The following is a 27,811-nucleotide window of genomic DNA, read 5'->3' as shown; positions in this document are numbered from 1 at the left end:
CCAATGTAGATAAACTTACTTTCGCTCTGGGGAAACGTAATGCTATCGAATCTAATCTCGTTTATTAACTTGACATCAAATTGTTTTCTCGGCGGAGGTGCCGAAGACCAAATGGCGTTATACTGTTCCACCTGCAGTATTTGGGAGTTGATTTAAATGTCGCGGATGACTAGATGATCACGAGAAGGAAGTACATTTGTACATATGTTTTGGATCTTTTTCCCTTCCTTTTCCATATCATGAGAGGTCTCTTAATGATCGGGGAATCATAATTATCATCTGCGTTTCTGGATATGTCATTTCTGAAGTGGACATGATCAGCATTCATTTGTAAATAGCAGAGACATTCGGATTATCTGTTGTCTTGGAGTAAGCACATTTTTGCACCAACCCGAATTGGAATGATTTTTTGGAGTTTATCATCATGAAGGTGCACTTGCTCGTTTGATTACGATTCCAACAAAGTGGAACCAGACATTTCAACGCGGTAAGTCTAGTCCAGCCACTTGGCTAAAGGTGTATTCGTGTTTATTGCAATACTTCAATGCAATATTTAATTAATATTGCATGGCCATGATTATATTACTTTGTCATTACTATATTACTACATTCAAGGCAGACAGTCTCTGCACAGATACATTCGGCATGCATGCCAGAGGCAGTCATTTTATTATAGACTAGACATTGACAATACTAGACTATCTTTCAGTGTAAAAGGGAAACTCTTCCTTTGAAGTGCTTTACTCTGCCAGCTTCTAAGTGCGTGCAAAATCTCGCTATGCTGTGCCGTTTTATGGTTAATTTCTCGTGCTTTCACGAGTGAAGAGGCATTTGGACTGAAGCCCATTACGCACTCGTTAATGACACAGAAACCGTGTCGTTTCTTCAGGGCGCTTGGAGCAGATGAAATTCGGAGCATGGAAATGTACGGACATGGTCAATGCACATCTATCTGCAGTGAGGGATTAGAAGCTGGGGAGCTACCTGTTGTCCCTGAGAAATAGACATCCTGCCTAACTTTGTTGAGCACTGTCTATGATGCCTGTGATTATCTGGGTTTTTGTTTGTGTTGATTTACTTTGCTCTTCGGGGGCTTTTCCCCCGTACACACGTTTTATTTTTGATGCTTCAAAGTAATATTTCCACCACCTCCACCAGAGACAGCATTTAGGAGGAAAACACACCACGTTTATGTGAGCTGACTCTTCATCCATCTATACGTATCTTCGTATGGGAACAAATGACAGATCTTTACCAGAGATTAACCAGTGTGGGAGACCGGGGAGTGCTGTAACACTGGGTGAGTTGTAACACCTTCAGTTTAACAGGGGTGAAACCACTGACATACATGACCCCCATCCTCATGAGGAGACAGTGGAAGTTTTATTTACAGGACAGGCAATTTCACTTTCCTCAAAATAGCTTTTATGTCTGGTTTATAATTTGATTTGCAAATCAGATCAGTCGGAATTTATTTAATTTGATGTAAAACATGTCTTTTCTGATATCTACATGTTTACTTCGTGACTAACGACAAGATTGGGAGGGTTGTAACGCTTCCCAATGTGTGTGTGTGTGTGTATATATGTGTATATATATATATATATATATGATATTTGCAAATAAATTTGACTACCACAACAAATTCATACAAAATAAATTCAGTAGGTGTTGCAACTCATACCAGTATAACAGCACTCTGTACCTGACACTAATTTATACAGTTTAGGTTTAAGTCATATATTTCCAAAACTACTTTGTAGCAGATAAATAGCTACAATAAAAGCATTAAAAAAACCTGATTAAAACATTGTTACAACACTCCCCTTTCATTCGAGGTTACATTTCTCAGTAAACTGTACCATGATCATTGTGACGATCTTTTTATGAGTTAAGATAAAGAAAATGCATGCCCAGTTATCAAGCTACGGGTTGTTGTTTACATTTCTTTCAGTGTCATATTTGCAGCATGGAGACTTACAACTTAAGGGACCTGAGACACTCTCCTTGAATGCGTCAAGACCGCCGCGGCAAAGGATGGGCCCTTTTCTCCCGGCGATTTGCGTCGTGCTGCTCGCCCTGAACGCCGCTGTCTCGCCGGCTTCTGTCGGCCCTGAGGACTATCCCGCCGCGGAAGAGGCCGAGAGAACTGCCAACAATGACATCATTTTCGATGACTACCGAGGGAAAGGCTGCGTGGATGACAGTGGCTTCGTGTACAAGCTCGGGGAACGCTTCTTCCCTGGCCACTCGAACTGCCCGTGCGTGTGCACGGAGGACGGACCTGTCTGTGACCAACCCGAGTGCCCTAAAATTCACCCCAAGTGCACCAAGGTGGAACACAACGGGTGTTGCCCCGAATGCAAGGAGGTCAAAAACTTCTGTGAATACAAAGGGAAGACTTATAAAATCCTGGAGGAGTTCAAGGTAGGATCACGCTGCCTCCCAATTACCAGAATAACTATTGCAAGATTATGAGGTTACTTTATTAATTTAGCATTGCATTGTGTAACCCACAGCCTTTGCATTAATTATTACGTGCGTCTTGCACTACAGCTGAAACTTCAACCACGTACAGTGTAGTATCATGGGGACTTAGTTTAAAAAAGGTCCAGATGGAAAAAAGCCTTTCCATTATTCTTGAATTGTGGGTGGATTGTTCTGTAGAGTTTGAATTGTTTACTCAAGTCTACAAATTTCACATGTCTGGCTCTAAGACAGCATTCATGACAATATGAATCTTGCTTGCTATGTCCTCAAATACAGTATGTTAGTCTGTGTGGGTGGGTCCGTGTATGAGTGCAGTATGAGATATTGTGGGATAGTTTTGTTCTTGTTTTACTCCAGCTCATCATGATAAGTCCTATCCATCACTATCAACTGTAATTTGATTAGAACTGTGCCACAAAAACAATCCACTTGACAGAGCAATCCATTTAAAAGTGGCATGCATTTTCTCTTGACTTTAGATTCTAGTTATTTATATTGATCAGAGGAAGAAAGCAAGCTAATCAATCATACAACAAAGCGCTGAAGCATTCTTAAAAAGACCCATCAGCCATACACAGATACATGTTGTGCTGCATGACGAACCATTCCACTAACTTGAGACTCAGAAGACATAGACTTGACAAATATATGAGGCATTCAGTATGTCATGACCGCTTCATCAGACCTAACATGTTGTTCTAAGCTCTTTGGTGAGGAACAAGAAGTTGCCTCATATTGCCACATCTATTTACCAGATGCATGTACTATATTTCTGTACTACTATATAAAACATAACATTACTAACATCAACAGGGCCCTTGTTTACGTGGACTGATGCATTTCTACATGCAGGGATGCTTTTTTGTTTTTTTTACATACAATGTCAGGAAATTGAAACTTGCAACACCAGGAAAGTGACTGATGAGATCACAACAGATGCCCTTGATCACAGAATTTTTACTTTCATCAACAAAGCTCATTTCCAGGGTTAATATGGTCTGTTTCAGCAACTGCAAACTCTAATACAAGTTTTAGATATCAACAAAGGACAAAGCAATAAATCATCAGACACAAAATTAGTCTTAGGACTTGCAAGTGCACCTCTTAGATTAGAGTTTCCAGCACATGTTAGCACCATTTATGAATTTAATCTCTCTTGAGAACTCTAAATATGTATGTTTAACATGGATTTTAATACACATATTTGATCATTTAACATTTATTTATAATCTAATAACATTCAATATTATAACTTGGATAGTTCTTTGTAATGATTAATCACACTGAGCAAAATCCTATTTCAAAAATGATATTTTAAGATAAACATCATGCATTTATTAAGGAGAAAGAACAGACAGAGCATAAGAAATGTTCTTCGACGTTTCTTATAATTTATACTCCACTGGCCACATTGGTAATTATGCGTTTAATCTTAATTGTGATGCTTTGGATCTTTTTTCGTGGATTTGCACTGCATGTATCCTGAATCTTCTCTCTCCAGAGAACAAGATATCATTAGCATTCATCTCATGCTCACATCTGATTCACTGAGTTTAATCTTGAGATAATGTAAATTCAGGCCTTTTTAGGCAACCTGTCTCCCAACATTAAATGTATTGCAAATAATATTATCTTAGACTATGTTACCAGTAGATAAAAACCAGAACAATGTTTAATATCAGGATTACCGTGGGGTGGAAGGTCTAGTCTCACTCTGGGTGATGAATTTCCCATCCGGCAACATCTGATATATTATCACTCACAGTTCTGTTGTATCAACAAGGGGCTGGCCAGCTTTTGACAAAATCAGCATTTTATTGTAATACCTAGTGTTTTCTTTGAGGTGTCAATCTAAATTCAGTTCCACAAACAGTACCTTGGCCTGTTTCTCTAAACAAAGACTGGGTATTGAGGTTTTGAAGTCAAACTCGTGCCAATCAAATTAAAATCTGTAAAAGCTGGAAAGGTCTAAGAAATCTTTTTGCGGCTAACAAGAAGGTTAAATGACATAAATGGCATTACTAGGGAAAGACTGACAAAGCCAAGCAGTTTCTTTTAATTGGGGTCTCTAAGACTTTTAAATCAAATCCATCTTTGTTAGGCGGCTGATTAGCCCTGTTGTGATGCAAGCATATGGTCCAGCTAGACGTATTTGCCCATGTGAGTCTGTTTGATAAAAAGATCGGGTCCATCACTACAGCGTCTCTCCAACCTTGAGTGGAAGGACCGCTTACAATCTTTTATTACCTTTAAAACCATTTATCGGACTCTATTGATTAACTCCCGTCAGAAGACACCCTGACTGAAAGCCCATAAACAAAGCGATGCAATTCATAATCAGCAGAAATCCATTTTTGACCAGTTTCTGCTCTTAATTTGAGTTGTGCATTAAGCAAACGAGGCACCGTCGCTCAATAGTGTCCAGTGAGATCTCTTTGAATTAAAAAGCAACTACTGAAGTCCAGCTGTGAATGGGAATCAAAGGGCATCACGGCTCTTGATAGCTGATCCAATTAAGAGAAGCCGACAGGGTAACCTTTGGTGTGGGCCACATTGGCATTTCCTCAGCCTTTCTTTAGCGAGGACTGTATTTACTTGTCTCGGCAGGAGTGGGAGGAGCCCCACAGAGATATGAATCTTACACGCGGAGAAGGCTTTTCACTGTAGAATAAGAAAGACCAATCAGTCAGCAGAGGTTTTTGTTGTTTCTAATCACTGCAAATGACAGCTGAGTGACGGATTTTGAACTGAAAGAATCGAAGTGCATCATCAAAGCGATTCACGCTGACCCGTGTGTAACCCAGCTTGACCCGGACAGTTATGGGGTTTATTAAATGTCATGTTTCCCAGGCTGAGGGTGATTAAAAGAGCTATAGGATTTATACCAACTGAGTTGATCACATCATTTCTAAAACATGGCAAAATTGCTCATCCAATACATGTCTTGATTGTTACAATGTTCCAGTTAAAGTTCAGGAAGAGCAAGTTCATACAATTCTGTCAGTCGAAACCCTGAGAGAATAAAGCATAACGGACAATTACTTCACTGCTCTCTTCCTGCACATTTTCTCTCTGTGCTTTGAGGAGGAAGGATGTATTAGGAAGCCTTTTATTTTTATATTTAATATAAAAACACAAGTTTGCAAATACAGTGGCTCCAAAAAGTATTTGGAAATAGATCCTTGGTTTGGATCATTTTAAATAAATAAAAAATGAAATGAAAAAACAAACAAAAAAAAAATACACACAAGCAAATGCATACATGCTCTACTGTAAAAAAATATGGGGTCAGTAAGTCAGTTTTTTTTTTTTTTTTAAGAAATTAATCATTTTAGGATGCACTACATTGATCTAATGTGACAGTAAATACATTTATAATGTTACAGAAGATTTCTATTTCGATTCAAATGCCATTCTTTAGAACTTTCTATTCATCAAAGAAATATTTTCACAAAAAAATCTTAAGCAGCACACTTTATGTATTCTATATTGTTTTCAATATTGATAAGAAATGCATTTGAGCACTAAATAAGCATATTAAAATGATTTCTGAAGGATCATGTGACACTCAACACTGGAGTAAACAGTTTTAAAACATTAAAATAGAAAACAGTTACTTTAAATTGCTAAATTTTACAATGCTAATGCTAATGTTTTTACTGTATTTTTGATCACATGCCTTGGTGCCTTGGTGGACGTTAAAAAAATATTACAGACTTTTAAACGATAGTGGAGAACTGGCCCAGTAGGTTAAGTTGATATAATAATAATTAAAAAAAGAAAATTGTAAAAAAAATTGTTTACAAATATACTACTTGGTTTACTAATGCAAAGAAATTGTCCAAATACATTGTGTGGCCACTTTACACAAGAACAAAATATACTGTACTAGGAGTGTAAGAACATATAAAAACAATATGATTATAACATTAATGCTCAGTTTCACAGACAAGACTTAAGATAGTCCCAGATTAAAAGGCATGTTTGAGCTGTCTTAACTGAAAGCAACTTGACAAATCCTAAAATGTGTCAGTGTCATTGTTTTGTCTCAAAATGCACACCAATAATGTTTTTTCAGGCACATTTATAAAAGCTAATTTAACTAAGGCCTAATCCTGGCTTTATCTAAGCCCTGTCTGTGAAATCAGACCTATATTTGGTGATTTTAGGGGGCAGTGGTTCCTATTCTGCTGTTGTGTTCTATTCACTAAGAGCTCTGAAACTTACCCTCAGTAGGTGTTTCACCTACAGGGTCCCCCAGCAGCCGTGGAAGGGAGCCACTCCACCGCCGCACCCCCAGCCACATCTCAGCTGCAAGCAAGAGACCTGAGCTATATGGTGAGTTCAGATCCCAGGCAGAAAGGCTAGGGCCGGGATGTGAGCTCTGAACGATCCCGTCTGTGTGCCTGGGATCACCAGGAAGGGGAATACCTGTGAGAGGGGGTGAGAAAATTAGGTTTTGAGGGAATGGCCTAAAGATAATGCATGCAAAATAAAATTAGACATATCCTTTCAAAAGCTTATATCTGGGTTCCCTCATTGGATTTTTCTTGCTGAGTCTTCAAGCATTCAGAGAAAAGCATGTTTTGTAAATGAATCAGATAACACTCTCCATTCCTCAAGGTTTGGAATTGTCTTGTCATGAGTATCGCTCAACGCTTCAACAAAAGAACAGTGCGTCCGTTTTGTTCAGCATCTCGAAACAGACGGCTGCGCATTTTTCATGCTGAATATTCAACGAGGAAATGTCAATTTAAATTCCATCAAAACCAAGGCAGTGCCTATCACTGTCAGACTGCAACTTTATTAAAACAGATATGCAGAGAAATCAGTTTAGCGCTTTGAAAAGTTTCAACTATAACGTCTCTCTTTCTCTCTCGCGCGCGCGCGCACACACACACACATACATGCAAAATAAGTTGCCCTCTCATCTGCATATGCTACAGTGAGCAGTAATTAGTGACTGTACTCACTCAAACTCTGACACCTGTGAGAGGAAATAGCTATAAAAAGCACCTGAAATGAATTGCTTAAATTGATTTTCCGATCCAACTGCCTGAGGAACAGCATGGTTTTAATTTAAAACACTGATTAATAGCTAACAAGTAGGCCAGCGGAAACTGGAACTATGAAATGGTTTCAGCAAGTTTAATCTTATAATTCCAAATGCTTCCAGTGGACATTGGTGGTCACCAGCTTCAGTATCTTGATTTTCCCACCATCCTCTCTGTCTTGTATTCCCCGATCCTGGTGTTGTTTTAACATAGCCACATAGGAATGCAACCTTTACAACCCCCCGTGATCTTTAACATATTCTGAAGGCACTTCGCATAAGCCTTTTAGTCACCCTCATGTCTGGAACTACATTTCCCAGAATGCTGTCAGAACGATGTAGCTCAGCATCTATGCTTAAACTCATTAGGATCTGATGACTCAAGCTCTGCATCTGAGCCATCAGTGGCACCATTAGTGAATATAACTGGTTTTAACATATTTTTTTACCACTTTAGAGCCAGCATGCCCACACGATTCAGTGGTGAGTCCCCATTAAGGAAATACTATCATTATTTACTCACCCATATGACCTAGTCCTAATATTACAGGCGTTTCCGAATTCTTTTTAATCACATGAGCCATACAGAAATCAATGTAATCGGACAACAGTATAAAATATCACAGATGCCCTTTTACAAATGTAACCCTTTGCAGTTACAAAATTCTGTTCATACTGTCATCTGCCTTTCAGTAAATGTATTCATAGTATTTATACTACCTGCAGAATGCCAAATATATTGTTCAGCAATCTCTCTTTTCTCCTGCAGTATATATACTTGTATATATATTTATACAGCAGTAGTGAATGCTATAAGATTACATGGGATGCATGACTTCTCATATGTTTTGGACCTTCTCATATAGAAGTGGACCTTCTTCTAGCACTTATACTGTCTCTGGTACAGTTTTTGTCATTAATAATGGATGGCAGTGCTCTTCTTAAGAAAAGCATCATCCCATCATCAGCCACTGATATAGGGGAGCACGGGGCACAACCTAACGCGGGGTTAGTTGTAACACGCTTGTTTTAAATACTTCCGCACATGCTTGGTTGATGAAACTTTGTGTATTTACTAGTTGACATATCAACACTACATAGAAAAAAAAAATCCGCCAAAATTTTTTTTTTTGGAAGATATCCATAGACATTTATTAAACCATAGCAAAAGTAAATTTCTTACTTAAGTTAATTTTTCATCTCTATTTTTTGTGTTTATTTAAAATAAGACAAATCTAATATTATTTTAATCTCCAAGATGTTATTTAACAGTTGAGAGTTATTTAATGCTTTGCTAACTAGCAGAAGACACTAGCAGGGTTTAAATCCCAGTTGTGCAGGCGGGAGCATGTTGTAACACTGCGTTACAGTGTGCCCCTATTAGAAATATGCTATTATATTCTATACTTTTATTAATTTTATTGAGAAAACGTGAGAAAAAGGTGAATAAAGACAGAGTCAATGTTCAGAAATTACTAATTATTTATTTGTTTTGAACTATGTTGTATACCTGTGTTTTCCTGTGTTCGTAGTCAAAACTCAAAAATGAGTTTATATTTAATTATTAAAAATTGCCATTATTTTATATGAAAACGTTTTTTAATTGTATTTTATTTAGAAAATATTTTAGTTTGTTTTGTATATTTTTTTTATTAGATCAGAAAACATTTTAAGCTGTCATATGTCATGTTACAATGTGCCCCACACATGTTACAATGTACCCCACCTATGGGGCATGTTGTCACATTTCACTTCCATTCTTTCGGGGTATATCAAGAAAAAAGTATATACTGTATTAATAAAACAAAAACACATAATTGTACTAGACATGTGGGAAATTAATGTGGGAAAAAATAAATACTCTGAACCATAACTAGATTTACACAAACTGAGAAAGTCAAAAAGCGTTACTTTGTGAGAGCGGGGCACAAAGTAACGCTTTTTGACTTTCTCAGTTTGTGTACATCTACTTATGGTTCAGAGTATTTATTTTTTCCCACATTAATTTTCCACATGTCTAGTACAATTATGTGTTTTTGTATATATATATATATATATATATATATATATATATATATATATATATATATATATATATATATATTCGTATTGAACCGAAACGGTACGGGCGTCACGGTTCGGTGCATAAATTTACACGGAGAATACACGGTATAAAAATAAATAAAACTCGCGGGCCAAATTAATTAATGTAATGCGGAACTACTGTTAGATACGCGGGTTCTTTAGGGACACCTAATCTGTAGCCCCGCCTTAGCTCTGAAGCAAGCTGCGATGTAAAGATTGCAATGCTGGTATATGTTGAATATATGTGTGTGTGTGCGTGTGTGTGAGAGAGAGAGAGAGAGGCGCGGGCACGATCGAAAAGTCGCAGAGTGTTTACTTATATTTGTGTGCGTGCGTGTGTGTGTGAGGCGCGGGCGCGATCGAACAGTGGAAACATAAAAACATACTCCGTTATTTTGTTACAGAACATCATTCAAACTGCAAAGTGTTTTATGTTTCGTGTTTTAATTTTAAGGAAAACAAATATATTAATCTGAAATGAAGCAGGTACACTTACCAAACATATCTCAAGGTCTTCTTGTCTTTTTATTAATTTAATTAAAAACTAATTATATTAGTGCACACCAACTGGTTCTATGCCTTTACTTTATTAATTAAACTTATTTAAAAAATACAAGGCTTAAGTAATTTATTTATTATCCTTTGGTGGTACACCCTGAGACATGCACAAGCCTTCAACATTTTTGCTTTGCTTTTCCCTCCATTGTACCTATAGAAATATATATATATATATATATATATATATATATATATATATGCTGGCTTTGCATGTTAATAAGAGACAAGAGACAAAGTAAATGAAACCACTTTTGGTCACACATCAAAACGAATCGCCAGTTGCCGTGGGAGCAGTGCTATGAACTATGGTCTCTGATGAACGTTTATAGCTTGAATAATTTAAAAGCCCCTGAATGAATGATTGGCTGATCATAGGACAGGCCTACATGCGGACCATGTCGGTCGGGCCTTTCTAAACTAAAAAATCACAATCACAAAAATGAATGCGCTATTTTTGAGAGCCCCCAAAATGCACCTAAGTAACAATAATTCATTTTGAATGAATATATTTACTCTTGACTTTGTTTTTAGAGCATTTCAAACCTTGTTAAAAAAGATCTGCTTAAACCAGCCTGACCTGATTAGGATTAGTAAACCATCTGAACACCATCTTGGCCAGACTGGCTTAAAATCAGAAAACAATATTTTTTTCAGCAGGGAAATTGTGCCCTGAAATTACTCAGTTTTTTTTTTTCTTTCATTTGATTTGCTTACATTTTTGTTGGAACCATGTTGTTGAATAATATCTAATACCATAAGTAGATAATCTTGGAAAGTGTAAAGCCTTTACAATAAGAGTGATACAGGCCTAGTGTCTATTCAGCAGAACATGATATGAACCTCTTATACTGAATGAATGTAATGAATACTTTGTAAGGGTGATTTTTTTTTGTAGTACTGCATGTACACTTTGAATCTCATAATACCCATTTAAGACACTGCTCAAGTGCCCTTTAGCAAAGCAAAATGTTCAAGATCATAGTCTGTTCTTAAGCGCAAATGTTAATCTCAGCATTCTCTACAATAGGCAATGAAAACCACATGCTTGTGCCCACTGCTGCCCATTGTATGCTTTTTTGCCGTGTGTTGGCCCTACGAGGAGTCTGGCACAATAACAAATGATTTGTATGGGCAAGTTCACAAGCCCCTGTCCCACTGGACTGAATGCTGTTATCAATGGAGAACAGAGGATAATTAGTGTACGTGCCACTTACACAGTGTGCAGAGACTAAAGGCCATGACCTCTGCCAGGACAAGGGTTCCAATCTCTGTCTGTCCCCGAAACCTTCAGCCCTGTGTGATCCATGCTAGCATACACACGAGTCAGTGTCACCTCTGTTTAAAATATGAAATTAATTAATGAAACAGGTTGTATCATCCCATAGTTTTCAAAAACGTCCCAGTGCTACAATTTAATACAATGTTAATGTTTTTTAAGCCTGTTATGCTCACTGAATTTATTCTTCATTTCTTCTTGTTATCATGTTGAATACAGTTGTGCTGGAAACCATGATACACCTTTTCAGGATTATTTGATGAATAGAAAGTTCAAAAGATCAACATTTGAAATAGAAATCTTTTGTAACACTTTTAATGTATTTACTGTGACTTTTGATTTAAAAAAAATCTGAAACTGAATGAAAGTTAATTCTGGTAAATTCTTGGTTAGTTTTGTGTCATTTAGAATTAGTTTTTCATCAGAAATGAAAATTCAAATAATGGTGCAGCAATTCCCATGAACAGAAAAAGCAGAAAATGTGTATATTTGTGATAAGAATTCGTGCCATTCCAAAGTAATAAATACTCATTATTTCATATACATATTTCAAAATAAAGTGGAATATACAGAATATACCGCGTTCTTCTCATATTTAGCTAAGATACCTAGTTTGCTTGTTACTAAACATTTAAAACAAACATTTTGATTTAAAAAGATCTGATGGTACTAACCTAACAAATGCTGTCAAATTCAGTCATTATTTCTTCATCAAGCGGTTGCTGAATCAACCCAGTACTTTGGGCTGACTGATGAAAAAAAGAGAGAAAGGGTTTTACAGTTCTGTGTGTAATATACATCAGCAAAGGACTATGGCCTAGGCATTTATATAGAATCCTATATATATCTGACATGTATTTTTAACTGCAGAAACTCAAAATTCAGCTCTCAAAAATAACCCAAAGTGGCTCAAAAAATATTTAGATCTGGTGACTGTGCAGGCCATGAGAGATGTTCAACTTTACATTCATGTTCATAAAACCATTCTGTCACAAGTCTTTCTGTGTGTATTGGTGAAATATCATGCTGATACACAGGGTGCAATGCTTAAACCATTAGGTGCGCATGGTCCTCCAGAATGGTTCGGTAGTCCTTGGCATTGACACAGTATAGTAAATGCCATGATATTGCAGCCCAAACCATCACTCATCCACGCCATGCTTCACTCTGGGCACGCAACAGTTGGGTTAGAAAGCTTCTTTGGGGCTTTTCCACACTATAACTCCCACAGATGTGGGAAAGACAGTGAAGGTGGACTCATCAGAGAACAATACATGTTTCACATTGTCCACAGCCCAAGATTTGCACTGTTGGCATCAATCAAACCGACATTTGGCATTGGCACGAGTGTTTGGCTATAGCAGCCCGACCATGAATATTGACCCTGTGGAGCTCCCGACAAACAGTTTTGGTGGAAACAGGAGAGTCGAGGTGCGCATTTAATTCTGCAGTGAGTTGGGCTGCTGTAGTTTTATGTTTTTTGGATATAATCCTGGTTAGTACTTGGACATACCTTTCAGACAGCTTCTTCTTGCGTCGACAGTTACTACTGTTGGATATGGTTTGTCCTGCGTGGTGGTATAGCTACCGACATTACCCTGGATACAATAGCTCTCGATACACCAAAGACTTGCTGTCCTGGCCACAGATGCACCAGCAAGACGTGCACCAACAATTTGTCCTCTTTTGAACTCTGATATGACTCGCATTGTGTTGTATGTATTGCAATATTTTATGTGAATTTGTGATATTGCTCTGCTAATTCAACCATCACACTCTGCTCTTACTAATGGAATGTCCAATCAGTGAAGATTGCCCACCAGGCCGCACATATATAGGTATGAAACCTCCAACACTAATATAGTGCCAGTGTTTCAGTTTCATTGTCCAACCCCTGTATATATGCTGTTTGCATAAAATTCCAGTCCCCATGTTGCATAATTTCTTGCAAAAAGAAACAATTGCCATAACGATGACAAAGCTGCCTCACAATTGGCCTCTACCTGGGAATCATTCAAATAACTTCCACACTCTCTGGAGAGGAACCCCAGAGATGAGGGTCCATTACTCTAAAGGACTGCTGTGAAAATGAAGACCATTCCAAAATTGCTACTGTGGAAGTTAAAAAAACCACATAAATTAGAATAAGAGTGCAAAATAATATGAGAGTTTGAATGTCCCAGTGGACACTGCTGTTTCAATTATCAGGATGTGGAAGATACATCAAACCACCCAGACACTTCCTTGAAAAGGTCGTACCTCAAAACTCTCTGTGTGAACATAAAGGAGACCTGTGAGAGAAGCCAGAGAGAGCCTATCGATCACTTCGAAGGGGCTACAGAGTTCAAGAGCTGAGAACAGAGTAAAGGTGCACTAGTCAACCAAATCTGCACAATATTGGCCTACATTTTGGCACAAATGGGGAAAATTGGCTTTAAGTGAAAAAAAGATAAATGAAATTTATAAAATTAGTATGTTTATAATTAATTAGTTTATAAAAAATACTGTTGTTAACTCATAATAATGCCAGCACACTTGATTTTGTGATAAGATTTCAGCCCAAATTTTAAGCTATGTGGGAAATGCAATTTTAACACTGCCCACCATCAAACATTACCATAGCAATTGTGAAGTAGCATCATTCGACTTGCCTCAACAGCCAAAATAATGGACTAAAAACATACCTGAACTGTGTGGGAAGCTGGTACACACTCTAAAAGATGGCTCTGTAGAATATTTAAATCTGTCAACTGTTTTTTAATACTGTAATAAAACATAAAACCTGTGGTCGCATTCAAATACTAGGCTACATGTAGAGTTTCTGAAATTATCACAGAAATCCAAATTTCAGTGTAGGACTTTTGGGGTACATGTAATATTCAGCAGTTGGAGGAGTGTTTTTAAAAAATAAAAATAAAAACCCAGACATGCAATGTTGAAACTAATCACCTATTAATTTGGGCTATATTCTCTGACAAGTATGTACGGAATGGTACAGTCTCAACTTGTTGTTCACTGGTTAGATACTGTCTGATGGAATTATTGGTGATACGAGATACGTACATGAGGAAATTCCTCGGTCAGCGCCAGGTCTATCATGCAGTCGTGAATTAGCTGAAGGCAATCGCATAGCTTTATCGCGTCGCGCTCAGTGTGAAAGGGCCTTTACTCTATTTTTTTTTTGTATCAAGTAAAAAAGCATAAGAGTCTTCATAGGGCATGCATAACTGATTTCTTTTAAAAGTAACAAAAAAATCTGTGCAATGGTAGTGTGCAAACAAAGTAGCTAGGAGGTTGGAGGGGTGAGTTGAAAAGGGAGAGGGATGTGTGACACGAAGCAACTTACTGTACTTTCATATACCTTTTTAGGGTGTGTTCACACTTGTAGTTTGGTTCGTTAGGTCCAGAAAAAAAAAACAAGGAAAAAACATTGGTCCTGGTCCGCTTAGCGTTCAGACTGGTATTTTCATCACCGAACCTAAAGATACATAGGGATTCATTCACAACCTGATTGGTTTGCTTTCATGACGTATTGCCTATTTTGAGATGGAACTTACAGAACATGCAAAACAATGGTGTGTTCTGGGCTAAAGGCCTACAGATGATGGTATTTTGATCAGCTGAGAACTTTTTGAAGAGTTTATAAAATGCGTAAAGGAGTCAAAACAGCTGCAGGAATCCCTCCATTACACACACAAACGATCTGCTGTGAGGAGACGAGGTTCTGAGACCTGTGTCGAACTGTGATGGGCAACATCGCGGCCATGATGAGAAAAAACAGGTATGCATGAGCATTCTGTCCTTTTTAGGGTCTCATCTTCCTATTTATGGTTTGTTTACATGTCTTTTGTCCATGTTGTGTTCATATATCATTCGAACCGCAAAAGAGTTTGTTTGGAAGTGGACCGAGGCCCATCTTTTCAGTGGTCTCGGTCCGCTTGTTTGGTGCACACCAGGGTTCAGATGGCAGCTTTCACATTAATTCAAATGAACCGCACTAACATAGCAATCGCAAAAGGGCTCGTTTTAAACCAAACATGCCATAGACTCACAAATAGGGTCAGTTTGGATTTCATGTTGATTTCCACTGTGGTATCTTACTTTAAGAGTCTCTCACAGTATCATATTTCTCTGTCTCTCCAGCCTTCGCCCTGTGAATGGTGTCGCTGCGAGCCAAATAACGAGGTGCACTGTGTGGTCGCTGACTGTGCAGTACCAGAGTGCGTCAACCCAGTGTATGAGCCAGAACAGTGCTGCCCCATCTGTAAAAACGGTAAGAACAGCCTATTTGCTATTATAGGTTTATGGAGAAGATGAAAACACCTGCTAGGTGTACTTTAAAGAATTCCTTAGAGTTCTCTCTCTACTCTTTCCAAAAGGAAAGCAAATTAATCTGCTGACTGGCATGTATCAGATTTCATGAAATAGCCGTTATAGGTGATATAAACAGACAGCTCTATGCACAGGTTGTTTAAAAACCACTCAAACTTTCTATTAGATCTCCGTTTTACCAGCAGGCGAGCTCTGATTACCAATCCTCTGCTCAATTACAGGGGAAATTTGGTTCAGATAAACAGTGTCCCATTGATTAAGACCATGCTAAGAAGGATTAATTGGCCAAAGGGGACTCCTCTATCTCCTGTGACTTGATGCACTATAGTCAGCAAGACCCAATTCTAAAATTACAATTATTGGATTCCAATGGCTCACTGGATGGCCAAGGGCAAGAGATATCCCTGAGTCAGTCCGATACTGTGGCACAAACACAAAATGTAAGCTCAGTGAATCAGTGGGATGGATAAAATGTTGATCGGTACTGTGCTTATAGGCCAGGCAACCTAGAAGCTTGCACGACTGGAATGTTACTGTAGATTAGGCAGCAAAAGGTAAATGCTAACTTTCATTTAAGATTGGGATAATAAATATACAAAATATTACAATTTATAATAAATATAAATAATGTGAATATGGTGCACATGTATTTGTTTAATATGTAAATTATTTAAATCAATTGTAATTAACAAATATTTATATTAAATTAATTATATTAATTATAATTATAAAAATATTAAATTAAATCAGTCAAATTAATAATAATAATAATAATAATAATAATGCATTGAAGTACCAACATACTTGGAATTGTGACTTTTTCCAATGTGATAACATTGTTTTTCTACACTGATAAAATAAAAAAATATATATTATCTTTAAATACTAGTTTTGAAAGAACATCTGCTTTTAGATAAAGCTTTACGGGGGTAAAAATATATGACAGTATCAGACAGCTAACCTTTTTGTTGACGTTATAGATTTTAACAAGCTAAAATGACATCAAGTTTGCAAATTGCAGCCGAGTTGCTGTCTTCAGTTTTAAAGAAATCTTGACGCTCTTTAGAGCGCCTCAGGAGATGTGTTTGAAAATAGATTGGTAAAGAAAAATCATATCTAATCTTCTAAGTGCAACTTTAAAATCTATGAAATTCCCTCCCTTCTGGCACATGTTGACCTAAATTCTCCAGGATCCACATTACAATCAGAAGTGTGGTGTAAGGTATTGTTGCTAAATAGAGACCGGCTGTGACTTTATGCGTTACTAGCGCAGAAAGACAGCCAGAGATACGCACACACAGATACACAAACCTCGCCTACAGCCTGGAAGAGAACTAATCCAGACAGACAGGGCATGGTGACGAGCTTGTGGTGGTGGCATTTTAGGGAGGCTGCGGTCCAAGATCTTTAGAGGGGTCATATCAGGAAGATTCAGATTGTTTCCTTGATACTTTGAGATAAAAGTGTTCAATGTATTATATCAAAAAGCCTTCTGACCCAATACTGCATTTACGTAATGCATTTATCATGCAAAGATGGCATTTACATCAGGGTTGGATATAATGAGTTTAATAAGTGAACTACGAGTACTAAGCAAAGATTATATACAGAATAAAAAAAAGTAAAAAAAAGAGCAAGATTTAACTGATTACCCACAGCCTATGAGAACCATCAAAGAATCAGAATCACCTTTAAAAAGGAGCAACACTTAGAACGCATCTAAAGGCTGCAAAATGGTTACTTGCATTGACTTTGAGTCTAGATGCGGTAGAGTCTGGAGATTCTTGATGATTTCGCTAAGAGTGCGCTGACGCTTGATATCTTCTGGATGGTCTAGGTTGAATCCAACAAAGTTAACTTGAAGGTAATTTGCCGGAAAAATTCAGGAAGTGTGATGTCTCAAAGAGATTGAGCCAAGATGTTTCTAGATAGGGAACTCTTAAAGCAAATCAATCCGTCACACCCATTTTTGGTGAGGTAACCAATCAGAGGTGTGAGTTTTTACCTTATTTGCATGCTTATGGTGGTCTGGAGAATTTGTGTAGTTTTACACCAAAGTATGGTAAAAATAGTATGATGCATTTTATAGTAACATACATTATACACCAATGTTGATATGCTTTAAGACAAACCATTTGCAAATTCATAAGTCAACACCATTGCTGAGTATTTTCTCCTTAAAACTGCAGTGAGCCAAAGACAGTCTCAAAAACACGGTTTGAAATCGCCAGTGTTTCTTACGTCACAAACTACCTTGTAGCCAATCACATCAACGTGCCGGCAGGCTTTAGCATATCACCATTACTATGCCGCGAAGCAGGGGAGTCTCAAGAGAAGGGGTCACCACACCTCTCCTCTCTCCTGTGCTATCTTTGAAGCTTGAGGAGAGCCCCAGACACCGTCTCCGCCAGCATTGTCCAGGGGAGCAGAGGTGATAACGGCCTTTGTAGAGAAGTTGCTTTGTGACTCTTCGGGGCAGGGCCAGTGATTTAGTTTTAACAAAAGGGAGAGGAGGAAGGTTTTTATGATGCCTAAAACCTAGTCTCAGCCTCAGACGTCATGCCCACGGACCATTAGTTGAACGTCTGATGCATATGGCACACAAAATTGGAAACACTAAGACGTCATCTGATTGGTTGAATTCTCCAGGATTTCCGGGAAACTAATGTGTCCCGTTCTTTAAAGATCTGCCGGGAAACAAAGCCACTGTGAAGCCAAACCCCCTCATGAAAGAAGAAAATCTGGTGTGTTTACAACCATGACAATGAGCGCTTATCAGGATCAACTAAACGCTGGATTTTCAAAAGTATGTGAAGTTCAAAGTTCTTGAATGTAGAATGTATATGCATGCCGGTCTTTTATTGTTGGGACATCAACTTTTAATTTTCACCAACCTAAACATGACTCGGAACAAAACAAACTGCGATTGGTTGCTTAACATGTCAGTTAGACTTAGCTCTTTTTGGTTGCAATTTTAGGAGGATGAAAGGCAAAATAATTAGTTCGAGAGACTTTATTTCAGTTCAATCAATTCCAATAGTGTTGGTCAAAGGCTGTTCTAAAAAGCCTGTCATGTAATCTCTCTCAGATTGTTCCACATGGACAAACTGAGACGTTAAATGTCAAGAGACACTTATCCCAGCATTGACAGAGCTGGCAGAGGATCAACAATGACACTGGGAATGCCAAGTCCCAGTCAATCAAAATTCAGACATGACAGCATAAATGTTTTTATAGCACAACTTTAGACTTCCATACACATAAAGCCAGTGTTTGGAATATAACGTGTCCTTTGGGGGAGCCCACTAGTTTGTTTTTGTTTTGTTTGGGGGTTTTTTGGGGTGGGGGGGGGGGGGGGGTCATGCGCTTGTGCGTGCCTCAAAGGAGGACTTACAATGACTTACAAAGATACATAACAGCAACAAGTGTATGCACTACTTGCTTTATGAAAGCTCACTATACAGGATACCTATTATACTTTATCGATACGAATTGATAGGTCAAACAGCTAAGAGCCACCCACAAATAGTCTATAAATAGGCTGTCTTACAGTTCACATGAACAACGGTTAAGGTTAACGGTTACTCGTCAGGCTACAGAAGAATACCATAATTCCTCCATTCAATTAGGCATAAGACATCAAGAGTCACGCAGACCTTTAATAACCCAGCCACAACACATATATGGGAATAACATGCCTTACCTTAACACAGAATCGACCACAGAGGCCTGGGGTCAGCTTCCTTTGCTGTTCGTCCAGAAATCCAAGAAGTGGTGCTATATGCTAACTGCAGCAGAATGGATTTCAAGGACTAGATCAATGGCCTTCAACGTTCATATATTTTTTCTACAAATCTTTGAGTTAACACATGTACTAAACATGAGTGGAATTTGCACCGCAGCGCCACCACACCTTGATGCTCATGACAAGAATAGCATGTATAGTTATCTGTATTGAAGTGAATTAGGTTTAAATCGCCACACATTATAATTCACGATGATCACATTACACAAAACTGAAATTGAACGTCAAAATGACACAGTGTCAATATTTTTTAAGATCCCCAAAATTTCAGAAATTATGTTTCCCCTTATTAAGGGGAGCCGAGCTCCACCTAGCTCCCCTGTAGTTCGCACCCTGCATACAGCTCACATCTGACTCTCTTGCATGTCATGTCAAAATGAAAGATGTGGAAGCCTGGGAAGTTTCACTTCCTTTCTGAACCTCTCTTAACGAACCTCACAGGAATGCAGTACTTTTTTGCTGAAGTAAATATGTACTCAAAAACAGCCTCAAGAAATAGTGATGTGCTTGCTCCTGATTGCTAATTGCCAAATTATGCCTCTAAACCTTGGCACTTGATGCAGCCTTGGATCCAGCCCATGTTAACCAGAACTTTGTCCAGCAATACTTAGCACAGTTTGTGCACTGCTGGAAAGACAACAGGCCATGTTTCTATGTGGGTGAGCCAATCGTGGGCAACCATCTCTCAGTGGCTTCAGTAGTTACCATAGTAATTGCATACTTGTAGGTTGCAAGCTAATCTGAGGGCAATGACGTGGGCATCCACTGCAACAGAGTAACTTCACCTATGATTATAACTATGATCTGAATGTAGAAAGAACATGTGAAGAACAGGGTGAATTTAAAGCTACAAAATTAAATTAAATAAAACAACAAAAAACATACACTGTTTGTCTGTAGTCACATACTATAAGCATGCATTGGACTCATTATTGTGTTTGTAGCAGTTATAATGGTTTACAAATTTCCACTGTGAAACTGTGGAAGCAAAGTGCTCTAGGTTCATTTTATTTTCACAATTTTGCCACTATAAGTTACTAAAAAAAGACAAGGGCTTTGAGATTTTTGACAATTGCAGCTTAAGTGAACCAAAATGACCTTCGAAGTCAGGTACAACCAAGGCCAACTGTCATTTTCACTCAGTTCACTTTTGGGTTTTTTAAAGACAACGCCTGTGTGAAGACCCTTAAGACACTTCACAGGAGACAAAAGTAATCACTTGGTGGTTTTTGCATTCTCTGTACAACATAAGAGCTGAAATGTCAATGTGATTTTATGCCTTCTGTTCTATTTTAGGCTTGATATGTGAGATTGAAGATACACAAGATGTCAAATGTTTATCATATCGTAGTTCAAATTTCAATTACAGTATGTGTCAAAATAAACCAATATGATTTTTTGAATCAAACTGCAACAGAAAGAATATGATTCAGAGATTGCACTTCCTAGGAAGGATAAAATAGAATATAAATATTTGATGAAAAACTTAAACTTTAAAAACTTGTTTTTGTACTAAAGTACTTAAATGACTAAAAACAAAAATTAATAGAAATATTCTAGAAATTATAGAAATAAAAAGCTAAGTAGAATTATTAACTAAAAAACTAATAAAAATGACAAAAGGACATAACATTACTAAAACTTAAATATAAAATGAAAACTAACAATATAATAAACGGTGTTGGAGTAACGCATTACAAGTAATGCGAGTTACGTAATCAGATTACTTTTTTAATGTAACCAGTAAAGTAATACGCTACTTTTAAATTTACAACAAAATATCTGAGTTGTTGTTTTTTCAAATAAATAACTCAAGTTACTTATTTCTTTACATGTTACTTATTTATCTCAAGTAAGACATGTTTTTCTTGTCTGTGAATGGGCACATGCATATTTAATTAATTTTATTATTTTTATTATATTTCATTTTATTATCTTATTTCTATGCGTATGTATGCTTTTTTTCCTGTGAATTTCTTTTATGTAAATCACTTTGTAAACACTGTTTTAAAAAGGTGCTATATAAATCAGCTTTACTGTGTTTTCCCATTTATTTACTCTCCTGTCCCCATGTTGAGAGAAATCAGGAGTAAGATGCAGAAGTGTGTGTACGCTATGTAAACATGATGGTTATTGCAGTATTAGACTAAATGTGAGCCGGCATTTAGTCAATCTCACTTGCACAAAAACAGATTCAGTATTCCTCAAAAATGTATAAAAACAGTGAAACACAAACAGTTTTGTTTTTCATAATTTTCTGCAATCCAGAATGGCACAGCTAAAAGGTTTGTTTGGGCTGCGCCCTCTACTGTACAGGCTTGTTCATTTCACTTCTGGTGTGAAAGGGCCTTTACATTTGCCAAAAATAGAACTTTTATTTTTGTTATTAAAAAACAAACAAGTAAACCCAGCCCAGGTGAGGAAAAAATAATACAAAAGTGACACTGCATTACTTTTCATAAAAATGTCCTGAGGGAATATTTGTTTTAATGACCCTACAAGATCGATTGAATCATCAAAATATGAGGAAAATATTTTGTATATTTTTTAAACATTTTAAATACGAGGGATGAACACAAAATTTGGTGAAGGTATTTTTATGACAAAACTATTTGGCAAAAAAAAAAAAAAGCTACAGGTTTTATTTTACAATGCAAAAAAGAAAATTCATAGGAGTAAAAAAACATTGACCACAACATAATCAGTTATTATTATTAATTATTTTGTTGGTAATCGGATGTCTCCACAATTTTGCGTTTTCACGAATAAAACAATTGACTCCAAGCACAAATACACAATATGCTTTAACAAAAGTTTAATGATTTTTTTAAAAAAGGGTGAGGACGTCAATTTTCCTGGCTGGACATCACTTTTGGCCACTACTGTGATTCAAAATATGAAATATGATAATAGTATATAAATAATACTAAAATACCACAGTATGGGACATAAGCTGTTTTAACTGCCAATTACGAACTAATACAAACTGCATATTATAACCTTATAATGTACAATGTGTGATGATGTAAATTGTAATCAATGGACTTGATCATGATAAAATATAGTCTTAAAACAGATGTCCTGGTCATTAAGGAATGACATCAAGCATGATCCTATCTGTTATCTGTTTGGTTCCTGTCCACCTGGCCAAGGTGTCCTTGCACTAGTGACGCTCTTTTCTATGGGATGATGAATAACTGCTCTTGGCTAGGCTAGTTGTCCCGCATCTCTGTTTCACCCCCCTTGAAAGGCTGCTTTTGTACTTTTGCCAACAGCTCATAATTTTTACTGATGTAAATCAAATATTTGAGTGCATGTAGAACTCCTTCAGGTCTCTTAGGAGCATGCAGAATATTGTAGGCAGTAAAGCAATTTGTGCACCGCTAACCCCGCCACCCTATTGCAAGTCTATTAACATGTCTGTGATGTGGTTAAAAGGCAATCTAGTTGTTTTCTCCCACAGTAAAAGGGAGGTCATGAAGCTTGAACTCTTTTTGAAATGTGTGGCACCACTGACTTTTACTGACATAGAGTGAGGACCATATTTCAGGAAATATTGCCACATCAAACCAGAAGTATTTTTCAAGGACTTGCTTGTCATCCATAATGGCCTTACATATATGCTGAAATGTTACTTCTGTAAATGCTGTTTTTTTTATTGGGCCGAGTATTTTGAAAACACTTCTTAAGAGCTGATGTTTTACTAATTCAGATCTAATTTACAAATAATCATAAATAGCACCACCACAATTTGAAAGAAAATGCTGTCTGGCCCTTATAGATGAAATTGCAGCTGTTTACAAAGAAATGCTCAATGGTGCTCGATTCAAGATCCTCCAGGCACCACAGAGATGTTTTAGAGCAGTGCTTCGTTCAAATTGAGCTGAAAATGTCCACAATGAAGTGTGGGGGGCTTAAACATTCTGTTTCTAGAAGATTTAATATGAAAAATGGCTTTTTTAAATCTTTATCGATGACCAAGATCACAGTCCTTATAATACTATATTCTATCAGTGGCTGGTGCCTGTATAATTTATTTTTTCATAAAGCCATCACACAAATTATGATCACAAATGGTTGAAAATCTAAGCAATTCTTGCTGCTTGCCATTCTCAAGTGAAGGATTTGGACGTTGACTGTTGCTCTTTTATATGTTAATGTCATTAATTGGGCCGCATTTACAAGGCAGAGATCTGAAATGGCACACAATGTCAAGATCATTTAGGGTGTGTTACACTTGTAGTTCGGTTCGTTTGGTCTGGGCAAAAAACATTTAGTCCTAGTCCGCTTAGCATTCACATCGGCATTTTAACACTGAACCTAAAGATAGCGAATCTTAAGGCATAGGGATATGTTCACAACCTGCCTGATTGGCTTTTATTATGTATATTTCACAACGGAACTTACCGAAAATCCGAAACAATGCTGTGTTCTGGGCTAAATGCATTTGTTGAATGTGCTTATCCTACATATGATAGTATTTTGACCAGCTGAGAACTTGTGAAGAGTTTATAAAATGTGTAAAGGAGTCAAATCAGCTGCAGGAATCCCTCCGTCACACACACAAATGAAGATCTGCTGTGAGGAGACACGGTTCTGATTCCTGTACCGAACTGGGATGGGCAACATCGCGACTATGACGAGAAAAAACAGGAATACTTGAGCATTCTGTCCTTATCAGGGTCGCATCTTGACATCATGTCCCGTTTTTGGTTTGTTTGCACGTCTTTGGTCCGTGTTGCATTCATATATTATTTGAACCGCACCAGAGTTCATTTGGAAGCGGACCGAGACCCATCTTTTCAGCGGTCTCGGTCCGCTTGTTTGGTGCGCGCCAGGGTTAGGATGGCAGCGCTCACACTTATTCAAATGAACCACACTAACAGAGCAATTGATTAAATGTAAGATGGTTTCTACAAAACATTTTATAAATGAGGCCCTTGGTCTCTATGAAGCCCCTTCTTCTGAAAGGCACAATGAGCTAGGATTGGTCGGCTGGACCAGTGTGTTGTTATTTTTCAACTGTTTCGAGCGCGATTTGGAAAACGGCCCATGCCATAAACACGAGTTTCAACACTACCAATGCGGCTCAACCAGGCCTCGTCACGCTTTTTTTGCATTTGAAGTGGGAATAATTTAAATGAGGAATATTGTGACTTGTACATTCCCGGAAGAACACTCAAGACTACAATGGCGGCATTTCAGGGAATTCGGAAACAGAGAGAAATATAGGCTGTAGAATAACTCCCTTTGGTGCTTTGTATTTTTGTAGACCTTTTTCATGCTCAAACAGCAACATTACACACTAAAGAAAGTTGTAAAAAAGCGTAAACATAATATACCACTGAATGCAGCATCAGTCCCCCTTGAGGTCACCAAAGGTCAAGTGCTGTAAACAGAGACAGTATATAGAGCTTATTCAGGAATTAATTCTATTGAGCTTTTTGAGCTATTCCACTTTTGATTTGCCATCATTTAGAAATAATCATTGCTAATTTACATGGGTAAATATGGACATAAACGCAAAGATATTTGATAAGCAATTATACCAACCGCTTGGGGTTTAATTCACAGCGGGCCACTAATATTTGCTCATTGGGGAATTGCATATAAAACTCAACTCTTCTTGTAAATGATCATAAAATACCCTTGGAATTGAAAAACAGTGTCTGTGTTATCAGAGTTTTAACATTGCTGTTGACCAAATGAAAATCTGCACTGTTTTATATAATTTCTTATTCAGCTTATGATTCTGACCATCTCACCAAACCAGAGAGCACAAAATAAGTAAAAAGGAGCCGTTCACATGATGCATCCTTGCAGCTTGATTGAGTGCAGGTACGACTTTGGCACACGATCTTAAAAAAAGTGGCACTGAGAGACTAAAGAAACAGTAAGATGGAACAGCCAAAGATGTCCATTTTACACGTTTACATAGCATACGCCAACAATTAAAAATATTAGTATTTAATTTATTCCATTTATCCTTTGGGGGCTTTTCAATGGAAGTTTGTTATCTCACAAACTTTTTTTTTCAGAATTGTGAGATTTAAACTCACAGTTGTGAGTTATAAAGTCAGAATTATGTGATTAAAAACTCGCAATTCCGACTTTTTCTCTAGCAAATCTGACTTTTTCCTCACAACTGCGGGTTTATATCTCGCAATTCTGGCTTGTTTTCTCAGAATTTAGAGATATAAACTCGCAATGAAAATTTTGAATCTGAGGGTGCAAAAAAAAAACGAAATATTGAGAAAATCGCCTTTAAAGTTGTCCACTCAAAAAAATAAATTTACAGGTAGGAAATTTACAAAATATCTTCATGGGTCATGATCTTTATTTAATATCCTAATGATTTTTGACAAAAGAAAAATCGATTATTTTGACCCATACAATGTATTGTTGGCTATTGTCACAAATATACCCGTGCGACTTACGACTGGTTTTGTGGTCCAGGGTCACATATTAAAATATGAATAAATCATAATGCGTATTACAACATGCTTCCAAATAATTTCAGTTATTAATAAATACCAAAATAATACATTAAGAATCCTTTTAAAATTTCAAATTACAAAGACGGATAGCCTCTGGCACAAAAGTAAACTTAGTAATGGTTGGTCATACACTCAATACTTCCGAACGGCCTACCCAAAGGTATTATCTCAAAGTGAGTGTTCAAGGGGTGCGTGTTATCGCCCATAATACTCCAGGCTTTTCTTATCACTTGCTGCTCATAAAACGGAATTAAACTCTGCAGACTAGGGGCACGCCGGTTATTGCGAGTTATAAAGTCCAATTCTGAGTCCAAAACTTTTTTCCTCAGAACTACGCATTTATATCTCACAATTCTGACTTTATAACTTGCTATTGAGAATTTATATCATGCAATTCTGGGAAAAAAAAGTCAAAATTGTGAGATAAAAAGTCACAATTACCTTCTTTTTTTATTCAGTGACAGAAACAATCTTGCATACTTTTTTTTTTTCAGTGAATAGTAAGTGTTTATGTATATAAAAAAAAAAGTTTGTCAAATTTCATTTGGAATAAAGCAATTTTTTTTCAATGCCATTTAAATGCAGTCCTAATGTACACAGAAGCTGCATTTATTTGATCAAAACTACAGTAAAAAAAAATACAGTAATATTGTGAAAAATTATCACAACTTCAAATATTTTTCCTATTTGTATAAATGTAATTTATTCCTGTGATGCGAAGCTGAATTTTCAGTATCATTACTCCAGTCTTCAGTGTCACATGATCCTTCAGAAATCATTCTAATATGCTGATTTAGTACAAAAAAAATAAAAAATCTTATTATCAGTGTTGAAAACAGTTGTGCTGCTTAATATTTTTGTGGAAATGGTGATTCATTTATTTCAAGATTATCTGATGAATAGAAAGTTCAAAAGAGCAGCATTTATTTGAAATATATTTTTCTGTAACAATGTATGTACACTCCAAAAAATGCTTGGTTGTTTCAACCCATGTTTGGGTCAAATATGGACAAACCCAACTGTTGGTTTAAATTAAACAGTTTAAACCTAAGTTAATTTAAACCAACGGTTTGTCCATATTTGACCCAAATATGCGTTGAAACAACCCAGTATTTTTTTTTTTAGTCTGGTTATTTGATTATTATTAATTAGCGTATCATCTAATTCAATATTTTTCGTTTTACTGCATAGCTCTACAATGGTCTTCAAGGCCACAATAGAAGAGAATAATGAGTGGAGCGTGCTCAGATCACACATAGTGCCAGCATGGCTGTTCAGCAGCCCCTGCAGCTTGTGGCGCATTAGAATGCAAAGCATCCCAGTGAGAGGATGTGTGAGGAGGAGAATTAGAGAGAGAAAAAAAGAGAGGAAGAAAGAGGAGCAAAAGAGCTTTAGTGTTACAAAAACAAGCCCATTGGTGCATGCCCGTGAAAAACATCCACACGTCTGTTCCGCTTTCGAAACTCCCGTGAGTCACCCCAGCATTCCCTCCAAAAGAGGCTCCTGTGAGCTCTCGCTCATTCCTCCTTCCTTAAAATCTCCTCCTTTTCCCCCATGTGACAGGTCCAAATTGCTTCGCTGGTACCACAATCATCCCAGCTGGCATTGAAGTGAAGGTGGACGACTGCACCATCTGTCGGTGCCACAGCGGGGACTGGTGGAAGCCTGCGCAGTGCTTGCGGCGGGAGTGCCTCAACGGTCAGCCGTCATCATAG

The 27,811-nt window shown here is 37.3% G+C and overlaps 1 protein-coding gene across 1 annotated transcript; it reads left to right on the top strand.

The window, feature by feature from the left end:
- Window positions 1-459: 459 nt before the first annotated feature.
- Window positions 460-27,811, top strand: vwc2l (von Willebrand factor C domain containing 2 like; the record flags this gene model as incomplete). Its single annotated transcript, XM_081367722.1, has 4 exons — window positions 460-491; window positions 2,022-2,427; window positions 15,606-15,735; window positions 27,660-27,811. The coding sequence occupies exons 2-4, from the start codon at window positions 2,038-2,040 to the stop codon at window positions 27,809-27,811; spliced, it is 672 nt and encodes a 223-aa protein (XP_081223848.1). The 5' UTR covers window positions 460-491; window positions 2,022-2,037.

Source organism: Scardinius erythrophthalmus (assembly GCF_964197995.2).
Source record: "Scardinius erythrophthalmus genome assembly, chromosome: 6".
In the NCBI taxonomy this organism is placed as follows: Eukaryota; Metazoa; Chordata; class Actinopteri; order Cypriniformes; family Leuciscidae; genus Scardinius; species Scardinius erythrophthalmus.
The sequence above is the reverse complement of the archived record's forward strand: the minus strand, read 5'-3'. Positions and strand labels throughout refer to the sequence as shown.